This window comes from Carassius carassius, chromosome 17, assembly GCF_963082965.1.
Source record: "Carassius carassius chromosome 17, fCarCar2.1, whole genome shotgun sequence".
NCBI classification, from domain to species: Eukaryota; Metazoa; Chordata; class Actinopteri; order Cypriniformes; family Cyprinidae; genus Carassius; species Carassius carassius.
Window position 1 is genome coordinate 32,614,681 of NC_081771.1, and position 11,614 is coordinate 32,626,294.

Below are 11,614 nucleotides of genomic sequence, written 5' to 3' on the forward strand. Positions count from 1 at the left end.
ACATTATACAGAGTTGTGTCCTGATATGACACACACACACACACACACACACACAGGCTCAGTGCAGCCAAACATTAAACACAACCCTCAATGAGATAACACACACCGTCACTCAGAACACACACTGAGAGGAAAAACACTAGCATCAAACACCAATACAGAAAATACTCACTTTTCATCTTTATAGTTTAAACTATTTCTTCATACAAAGTCATATTTTCTTCAAAGAGAAGAGGGACATTCTTTCACATGATTTATTTACATTTTTATAACATAACAATTCAAGGTAAATGTAAATTAGCAGTTTGCTTCAATAGTCTGTAGTAATTTACGGAATTACAGTAAAGAGAAAAAAAAGAGTACAAACTGTAATTCGAACAAATAATTTTCAGGGCTAATCCTGAAATTGCAGTCAGCAGTGTTTGAAATCTCTTCTGTTTTGAATGTGTGGTACACAGTTTTGACAGCAGTGTGTTAGCATTTGAACAAAGTGCTGTAAATCCACAGTGTTGTGCAGGTTGTGGTTAAAGTCGTGGGATAAGTGTGTAGAGTTTGGAAAACTGTGTTCAATCAATGAAAAACCAACTAGAGTTTGGTCACATGAACTGCTGCTGTGCAGACTGTAGTTAGAGTTTTGCACATGTGACTCCAGTTGTGCTCACTGTCATTTAGCAATCGAACAAAACTGTAAGATGACAGATGACGAGGAACAGACAGAGCAGTCATACTCTGACTGAAGAGACGGACAGATATCAACAGCACTGTCTGCCCAAAGAGAGCCGTATCTGCCCTTACTGTAATCACAGAGACACACTTCCTCACCAGCTGAGAACAACTAGGAAGAAATCAGGAAAAAAAAATAACCTCTGTAAAGCCATCAATACATTTTGGCGATTCATTTAAACGAACCTGAGTTGGGTTGATGTTTATCTAAAGGTGGACCTAACTTGAAATTTATTAGGTGTAATAAATCAATTAATTTAAACTTAAATTTATTAGGTGAATAACAAGATTGTATCTTACTAGCAGCAAGATACATTGATGCCTGACACAAAAAGCGGGGTGTGAAGTGTGTGTTGCTCACTCTGAATCGGACTGTAGTGAAACTTCTTGTTGCACATGTTTCCCTCGCAGCAGCAGAAGAAGACGTCTGGATTCTGCTTGCGCTCCACACACTCGCTGCTGCACACACACACACACACACACACACACACAGATAACGTGTGTCATCATCTGTTCACATCACAGTAGATTGATCCACACACACATCTAGCGCTCGTACCTGTCGTAGCAGTTGACGTCGTCCAGCCAGCAGCCCTGCTTCACCATCTCGACGGCTCCTGAGCGGTTCTTCCAGGTGGAGAAACAGTGCTGTCTCTTGTCTTTCTCTCCGTGACATGATTCCACTCCGCTCTGGTTCGTGCCGTCCTTCTCCCAGCTAGCATTATAAAACACACACTCCTGCGTCTCCGAGCGCCCGAGAATCGCACCTGAAACACACAGACAGAGACTTCAGTCTGTTTAATCAACAAAACAGAGGCTCATTGCATATCAAACCTTAAAAGTACAGTATTACCTTTCATAGTCGCACATAAAATAGATTATTGGAGTACATTTTCAAGAAAATACTATTTCAGAGTTTCACATTTAATTCAGTGTCACTTGTAATATCTGTGTAATTATTCGTAACATTTACTAGTGATTTCTGAGGGAAAATTGCTTTTTTTTTTTTTTACAGTGTATGAACTCATGCATTAAACCACGAGTAACATTATTAGTGAACCTTTAGGTATAAACACACACACACATTAAAAATGGAAGATTATGATTCATTTAAGCATATTTAGAGCTTGTAGAGTAAAAAAATGTCAAATACTATCTATTGAATCATGATTTTTCACTGTAGAGCTGAACATTGTTTGATTTCAGTTGTTGGATGTTTCTTAACAACTAACACACAAGACACAGACAGTGGGTCAAATTAAAATAAGCTTTAAAAATAATCAAATTAGTTTTCTTATAGTGTTTGTTACAGTGCATTCTGGGATTGAATGCGATGCTGCCTAAATCGAGGTATCTTAAAAGGCAGCATAATCATGCATGTCTTATATTTTGAAGATCTTCTGCAATGACATTATAACTTTGTGAGGAACAGACTGAATTTTATGATGTTACTCACTGATAAGAAATTCTAAAATGTAGGTAAATTATTGCTTTAGGAGCAGTTATAACAGTAACATTTTGAAACATAATTACATTTTCAAACAGCTGTTTTCTGTGTGAATCTGTGTTAAAGTGTAATTTATTTCTGTGATGCTCCGCTGTATTTTCAGCATCATTCCTCCAGTCTTCTTTCTGATTATTATCAGTGTTGAACACAGTTGTTAACCGTGGTGCATTTTATTTTTCAGGATTCACAGATGAACATAAAGTTCAAAAGAATAGCATTTATTTGAAATAGAAATCTTTTAGCATTTATACATTTCTAATCAATTTAATGCATCCTTGATGAACAAAAGTGTAAAGTTGTTTATTAATATTACTTACTCCAAACTTTTGAGTGTGGTGTGTGTGTGTGTGTGTGTGTGTGTGAGGGAAGGGCTTGTATTTCATCCACAGCAGCTCACTGAAGGGAAGGAATGCTAGAAAGCCGAGACGTGGAGCAATCAGACATTTCTGCTGACTTTGACCTCTCAATAATTCAACACACTGAACAGATTTCTATTCACTTCAGCCCACTGAACATTCACCGAATTCCACGCAAGCGTCGCTGAGACACAAACATGACAAGCCTTGATCAGGCTGCAGGGCAGAGGCGCTTGATTATCAAATAATTATGAGCTTTCAGAGTAATAGTCGACTTAGTTTCATAAATCACAGGATTAAAAGGCCGACAGTCACTGATCTCTCTCTCGATGTTATCAAGCTTCTTCAGTTTTAGGCCGGTGGGAGATATTTCTGCACTGCATCATTTCTTTCCTAAATGTCCCTTTCATTCTTCAGGCGTCTCGTGGGAGTTTCTGAATGGTGTGTTTGTCCCCGAGGAACTTTCTGATGCCTCAACATGAGTCTGCCTTCTCATTAAGAGTCGTATATCTTCTCTTAATCACCTCAATTAAGAGCGAATCATCAGTCTGACATATTCCACTGAAGTCAGTGCAAAGCTTTCATCAATACCTTTAATCTTTTCTTTTGAACATTCAATCATCTGCATTACCACACAAGAACAGTGCCTTATAGCTGTCTCTGCATATTAAACTGGAGTATTAAAAAAATAATAATCACACACACACACACACACACACTATTACCAGCAGAGGGCAATGATGCCCAACACCAACACAGCAGTAATTACACACTGTGTATTCTACAATAAATCAATAAAGTGCAAAGATTATTACACGGAGACAGACCTGCTGCTATAAACTATTCAGAAACTCCTGCCTTAATTAGATCAACTTTAGATGAATATGAATTTGAATTAAAGTCAAAAATAGACAATGCTTTAAAGACACAAACAATCTTTCTGAAAGTTCACTTAAAAACCCTTTTTTATTTTATATTCTCTTTCTCTCTGCAGATTCAGATCAGTTTCATCAGATCAAAACTTCACGAACCTCTAAACTCACAGAAGCCTCAGAATCCAGTCTGTGCTGTAAACTGATCTATAGTTACTCACTCAATCATTCATTAATGATCCTAAATCAAGACCCATTTAATACGATCAGTTTTTCTTGAAATACAGTTCCTGTTTGATCACTTTCTGTATCTAATAAAAATCTGAACTTCCAGTAACATGCAGGTCATTTCCAGCACAGAATCACAGAGCACTTCCTCATAATATATATATATATATATTTTTTTTTAATAAAGGGAAGTCAATATACGTGTGTGTTGTTGGCAGCACACACACACACACACACACACACACACACACACACTCGTGCCATATACTCTGGCAAGACCTTTTTTACCACCTTATCTGCTTAAATTTACCCACAATGCAGTTCTTCATCCATAAGCTGCCAACAGCAATCAATCAAACACCGTCAGCAGTAGAAACACACAACAGGTGGAAACACACCTGGACCTGATGACATGTATGCCATACATTTTAATAAAAAAAAAAAATAAATTGTGAATATTTTATAATATATAAAAATATATAAAAATTAAAATAATACATAAAAAACAAATGTGAAATAAAAATATAATTATATATAATTCATTTTAGATTTTTTTCCTATAATTTAAGTTTATATATGATATGAAATATAATTTTTGCAACAAAAAAAAAAAATTCTTTATAACTTTTTTTTTATAAAAAATATGTTTACAAGTTAACAAACTAAAATTAAAATATAAAAACAAATAAATCTTTAAAAGATACACAAAATATGTAAAGAAACAAATTATTACATAAATAAATAAAAATTATTATATATATATATATATATATATATATATATATATATATATATATATATATATATATATATATATTTTGGCTTGCATTCTAAAAGTGGATATTATTAGTATTAGTGCATACATTTGTACTGTGAATGTCATTTAATGTGGCTCCTTTAGCTTGCACTCTCAGACAAAAAGGTATAAAAAGCTGTCACTGGGGCGGTACCTTTTCAAAAGGTACATTTTTGCACCTTTTAGGTAATAATTTGTACACTTTAGGTACGTATATGTATCTTTTAAGGTATCAATATGGACTCTTTAGGTACAAAAGTGTACCTTTTGAAAAGGTACCGCCCCACCTTTTTTTCTGAGAGATTAAGGGAGAAGCACAATGAAGCGCTCGTATACTCTCAGTATTGAGCTAATGAAGCCGATCACTAGGCCAGCTGGGACAGACGTGTAAATCAGGAGGAGGCACTCAAATTTACAAGAACTACTGCAGAAACCTCACAGAGAGCCAAATCCAATACACAAAATCAATGCGCTCCCTCAGACGCTGAGCATCCTGTACAATCAGCACTAAAACACACACAGATTCACAACCCCGGAATAACTGAGGATACAAATGACTGTAAAACAGCGGACAGCAACAGTTCATCATCTACAGAGAGCAGATCTAATGAGGCGCCGCCACAATCAAACAAACTAAAGTCAGGCTAAACTGTGTTGTAAGTGTGCTATGCTGAGAGAAATGCGTCAATCTCAATTTCTCAAATAACCACAAAAATGTTAAACACTGATTAGTTTTCCAAAATCAATTAAACAATGTACTTGAAGAAAAAGTCCTGTCGGTCCATATATCAGCACAAGACCACAGGTTCACATTGAAATTAGGCTTTTTACTTTTATATAAATACTTCTTCGATAAGGGGTGTAGCAACCTTAGGGTTTTTTTTTTACTTTATTTTTTCTGGGAACTGAGCCATTTCTAGTTCTATGGTCAGAAACGACTCTGATTAGATGATAATGTTGGTCATAACCATACTTTAAGAGCTTTGTTTTGCTTAGTCGTAGTGTTATGTAAAACTAACGTTAAAAAAGGACAAACTGAAACACTTGTCGAATGTCTACGTATATTGGAAACTTTAATCTAATAAGCAAATGCACAAATATAGCTAATCGGCTAAGACTACTTGGCCTGTCATGTCTCCTAATTAATATCTGTTTAAATGTAAGTCAGCATATTTCTTTCACAATATCACAAACACCAATCCATTCGGCGAACACTATCATCACATTTAGCAAACACGTTCATCCAGAGATTTACACATCAGGAACTTCCAAGAAATTCATCATACAGGCCAGTAATAGCTCACAATAAGTTAAAAGCATAAACTAGATTAGCTCATAAAACAGAACACTTTCCAAGACACAACGTGCATAGAAACTCTGAACTTTACATGCATTCATTAAAAAAAAGATTATATATATATAATATAAAGTATTTTTTTTTCATTAATTGAATTACTTATACAATTTTTTTATTTCAGCTACTTGCTAGTACAACATTTCTAATTTCTCAACTTTTATTGCAATAACAATCATTAAGAAAAATATACAGACATATATAAAAACATAAAAATGACGGACACAACAATACTGAAAAATACAAATGGAAATTATAAAAAAAACCTTTAAAATATTTTTTAAATATTAATAAAAACCATAATGGATTATCAATGACACTTAAATAGCTAAAATAACACTGTTAAGGTTTCTTGATTTATGAGTAAAATTAGATCTGCGATTACTTGAAAAAACTCATATTTTAAATTACAAGTTACTATACCTTAAATATTAATTTAGTTTATTCTGCTTAAAAAAATGAGAGCTGCTAACAGAGACTATAACTACAAAGATGTGAGTTTATATACTTCACAAATCAGACAACTGTTGTTGTTGTGCATGTGTAAAAACCTTAATCTTTAAAGCACACAATGGTTTCATATCTCACAAATGAGGTGTTAATGTGTGTAGAAAAAAAGTGACCTTATTTTACTCTTTGAAAAATAGAAATCTCCAATTCTAAAGACCCAGAGGACATTCCTAAGGGAAGCAGTGCTGAATTAGTCTTCTGGGTTTGCTGACAAATTGACGTCATGACTGAACAGCTCCATTGTAAGGGTCAGGATGGAAAAAGACCATAAAAAATTAATTTACGACTCTTTTCAGAGCAAGAAACCTTGACTGGTGTTATAAGTGAACTTAGAATGTGACACTTTTAAGACTTCTGGTTTACTGCCCCCATATTTACATTCACAAACCAGCATCATATTTTACTCTTTGCTTTGGGTTTCAGTCTATTCAAATACTTCACAGTTTCTCTCTAAACACACACACACACACACACTCTTGTGAGCTTCTGAATCTCTCTCTCGCTCTCGGTCGGTCTGTCTTCTCCAGTTTCTCTCCAGATTCATCAAATGAAATGCTTTCAGAGTCGGTAACTCCTCCGTCTGCCAGAGGAGCGTTCCCAGAGTTTGGAGCCAGAGCGGCTGGACGGAGAGGCACATCTGTCTCAAACACAACCACCAACGCCACCCACATGCTGGGAGACCGGCGGAGAGACGGCTGCCCATCTGGAGCTGCAGATGAGCCCATACACTCACAGAAACAACTACCACTAAACCACAGACCCAGGAGAAAACATACTGTGTGTCGTTCCTCCTCATCCCCTTAATTCACTGTAAACCATGGCTTCACGGGGTTTATTGCTTTTATAAAACGGTCATTTACCTAGTAAGGTTCCAAAGAATAAAACAGATCAGTGTAGTGATATTAATAAAAACAGTATTCTTCCAACAAACAATGTAGTTCCTCAGAAACAGCTGTGGTTCCAACGAAGTGTTTGCTGAGCAACACACAGAAGTAAACAAAGGAGTATATTTGAAGAGTAACCGCATCGAATGTGGCTCAGCCAATCAGAATCAAGGACCGGAACTCTCTGTTTTAGAATCCTCAATGCAATGTGAACAAAAGGATCATTTTAACTGCATTTCATTCATGCTGACTGTAATAATAATAGCATTTTTAAAGTATTACGGTGATGACAAAAACAACTACCGGTAATTAAAACACAAAAAATTTCTAGGAGAATGTGCTGAATTTTAATTAATGAAGTAATGTCACAATGTGAAAGATACTGGTTCGGCATATAAGCTTAATTGTTAAAGCAATATATTATTATTGAATATTATTATTATTATAAATTATTTTGATGATAAATATGAAATGGATAGTTTACCCGTTCCAAACTCGTAGGACCTCCGTTCATCTTCAGAACACAAATTAAGATATCTTTGATGAAATCCGAGAGCTCTCTGACCCTCCATAGACAGCAACACAACTGAATGTTCCCAGGTCCAGTAACAAGGTAAGGACATCAGTAAAACAGTCCATGTGTCATCAGTGGCTCAACTTCAATTTTGTAATGCTACGAGAATACTTTTTGTGCACAAAGAAAACCAAAATGACAATTTATTAATCAATTCTTCTCCTCGAGTTACTGTCTTCCATCATTTTGGAGAGTACCACGACACATGCGCGCACTTTCTCCTGAACGTGAACTAAATTACGTTCATTTTACAGTACAGTATTACAATAATGAGAATTTAATAAATATATAACTAAAATTTTCAAAAATTGTAAGACTAGGCTAAAAAATGTATATCTCTTAATTGTTTTCTTTTCTTTTTTTTTGGCCGAAGTAGAGGAGCAGGGCATGTGGGATGTTGAAGAATGATTTTGATCAGTGGTGAGCTGCTCTTAGAGCGTGTGCGTGAGGTTTGCTGGTGCAGGGATTTGCTTGTGGCTATAACCTTGGCATAAATCTGTGTGAGCCCTACAGGCTTATGTTAAAGAGGATGAGGGCTGCTGCAGACCTTTGGCCTACTTCAGGACTGGTAGAGCGAGGAGAGAGAGAGAGAGAGAGAGAGAGAGAGAGAGAGAGAGAGAGAGAGAGAGAGTGCTGTAGAAACACCTTCACCTGCCACTTCTGATAACTTCTGCACGTCACGAGAGTTATCAAATTACTGTTTTCAGACAGGTTTCCCAATGTCAGACCGCTTTAAACAAACTGATTAAAGCGACAGAAAGGCAATACTTTAATTGTGATGTCATTTTTTACTAATGATAGACCATTTAGAAATATATATCAGTAATATCTCAATTAGTTACAGCTAATGAAAAACACATCAGCTGACCACTGATTATATATCTATATATATATATATATATATATATGTACTGAAAAAATTAAACACTTCCTCAAGTTATATATACCATAGTAAACACACACTGGTGAAACTCTCTAATGCAGCACGTCAGATAGACTGGTCTTTAATGGCATTAGTGTTATTCTGGCGTCAGACTCTGTAACCTTGAGCAGTGAAGCATTCAGACATCTTTAAAAAGATCTGTATAGTGGCTAATCTGAACAAGCATCTGACCGAATCCAGACCAATGAGAGAACATTACTGCCCTCACCTGTGACCCCACCAAACAGTGTTCTTCTTACGATCTAGACTCTTTATCCATCGATCTGTCTCTAGACAACGGCAAACACTGAAGCTCTCCAGAGTTCGGTCTGTGGTGTTTAAGGTGTGAGTGGATGAGCTGATCACAACAAGAGCTTCTCCCACTTTGCTAAAAAGCCAATTACCATCAAGATTCAAACAAACCAGCCACAGAATCATGATGAAGTGTTAGGAGGAGAAAAAGAAAGGTCTACAGGACGTGTTTAATGTACTTTTAAGCACATTTATGAAAGAATCCTTACAGAAGAGTTTAAACACCACTTACAGGACAAATGAGGATTTGAGTAGATCATTAGAAACGTCTGACACTTAAAATAATTAATTATTGATACATGATTAAATAAGTAATGTATGAAAACTCTGAACATTTAATTGTTCTAATTGTACAAATCTACCCAAGGAGAACTGTTCATTCATCAGATGTCAATGTCAATGCCATGCAGGTTCTCCAAGCTCTATAGGACTAAAGAATTATTAAAATTATTACAGCATGTTTGCATGAAAAGCACAAGGCATACACTACTGTTTAAACGTTTGGAGAGGAGGTCAGTCATATTTTAATTAGAATAAAGTAATTTACAATGTTATAAAGGACTTCTAATTCAAATACAAGCTGTTCTTTCAAACTTTCTATTCATCTGTGAATCCTGAAAAATAAAATGTATCAAGGTTTCCACAAAAAATATTGAGCAGCACAACTGTGTTCAAGATTGATAATAATCAGAAATGTTTCTTGAGCAGTAAATCGTCATATTTTCATGATTTCTGAAGATCATGTGACACTGAAGACTGGAGGAATGATGCTGAAAATACAGTTTTGATCAATTAATGTAAACATATACTCACATAGAAAACAGTTATTTTAAATCGTAGTAATATTTCAAAATTTTTCTGTTTCTGTTTCTATTTTGGTCAAATAAATGCAGATGCATAAAAAAAGTCTTAAAACAACAACAAAAAACTTTTGAACCGTAAATGTATATATAGATCCTTTCTTACTGACATGTGATGTGTAACGTGATTCATAACTCAAAATTAATCTTGCTCAAATTACATCATATACAGAATATTGAGTAACCAGTAAAAACTGTAAAAATGGTGTTTAGGTTTGGGAACTGTCTATAGGATATACTGAGGCCTTCGTCTTTGTTCTGCACAATAATACTGGACCTCAGTTATTATGAGCAGATTGTAACACCAGACCAACATCAGTGGTTACAGTTTATTTTAAGGTTACAGTGTAATTATACATTTAAGTACTGAGTAATATTAATCATCTACATGTACGGGTTTGGGTTACGTTTATATGTTATTACATGGTTATTACGCATAATGTATCGTTATTATAATAGTAAGTTACACGTGTAACAAGGACGCCTTTAAATAAAGTGTTACCACATCCGTTACAATGTAACGCATTTCAGCACACGGCTGTAACAAGCATCTTTAGATTAATCCGACACAACCTGAATTACTCATAATCCATGAGCAATGCTGCAGTTTGTGACATAAAACCAGACGGGATTTAAAGCAGAAACATGGACCCACCTGAGGAGCACGAGACGAGGAATATAGCCAAGGCCAGTTTGGTGTCTGTCCTCATTTTCAGCGCAGATTCTTGTACTGCAATAAATCCCAGCAACACCCGAGCTGATAATCCACTCCCTCTAAAATTAATGTTTTAATATTGCCAAAAGCATTTATTTGTGAGCAAACAGGACCGGATCAATGTTTAAGTCTGTAAGAGAGGTTTAGTGTTTGAGAGATTTGACAAATCCTCAGTGTGGAGGTCAGTGCGTGTGTTTCTGTTTGCATAGATGAAATATCAAACATTAATACAATCATATTGCATTAGAAAGTGACAGCGGCCTGTCCTGAAACTTATGCATTATTATTGATCAGTATCGATATAGAAACAGCGATCATTTTGAGTGCATGGGGAAAATTCCTATTCATGGTTCAGTCAAGTTCAAAAACTTCCCGATGTGATCTTCTCGTTCTTTTAAAAATACTTTGAATAAATCATAATCATGATCTTCATTCCAGAACTCACGGATATAAATCCAGTTTAAGAGATCCGAAACAGCAGCTAAAAGAGATCAAATAAACAGCGTTTTATAGTGTCGGATAAAATGCATTCCTCCGTAAAATCCTTTTTTCGTCCGAATGATCCCAGATCAGTCACAGATCAGAAGAAAGCAGTTCCATTTCTCTGTGTTTAAATGCTGGAATAAAGCCTCGGAGGCGTCCATATTTTCTCTCATGTGTCCTGAACACAACATGGCGAACAGCACTGAGTGTTTTGGTTTTTTCCTCTCCTCCACTCCTCCTCTTTTCCCCATTCCTCCTTCTCTTTTCCAGACTATAAATGAACAGCAGTATTTCGTGCTGGGGATTGTTAAGGCGGTTCTTCCTGTAGGGGGCGCTGCGCGGCCCAAAAGCAGCTTTTGCCTTTACACAACATTCAAATCTTGAAATAGTTTTTGTGTTAATACAAATATATGAAAACTTAAAAGTGTAATCTTTATTATAAGTTATTTTCAAGGATTTGTTGGTGGCATGCACATTAAAATTTAAACGCCATCTTAACTGTAAAATTATTTATTTTT

At 35.6% G+C, this 11,614-nt stretch overlaps 1 protein-coding gene across 3 annotated transcripts in view; it reads right to left on the reverse strand.

Moving 5' to 3' along the window:
* The window catches only part of acvr2ab (activin A receptor type 2Ab), a 26,992-nt gene extending 15,677 nt beyond the window's left edge, over positions 1-11,315 (reverse strand). Inside the window, exons 1-3 of one of the 3 annotated variants that reach the window (XM_059497765.1) lie at positions 10,554-11,315; positions 1,283-1,490; positions 1,097-1,179 (exon numbers count right to left, since the gene is read on the reverse strand). In XM_059497765.1, the coding sequence (XP_059353748.1) occupies positions 1,097-1,179; positions 1,283-1,490; positions 10,554-10,608 (346 nt within the window). In that variant the 5' untranslated portion in view covers positions 10,609-11,315. Of the gene's footprint in view, positions 1-1,096; positions 1,183-1,282; positions 1,491-10,553 lie in introns of all 3 variants that reach the window. The other 2 variants (XM_059497764.1, XM_059497766.1) reach the window with 2 other exon arrangements.
* Between the last annotated feature and the right edge of the window lie 299 nt (positions 11,316-11,614).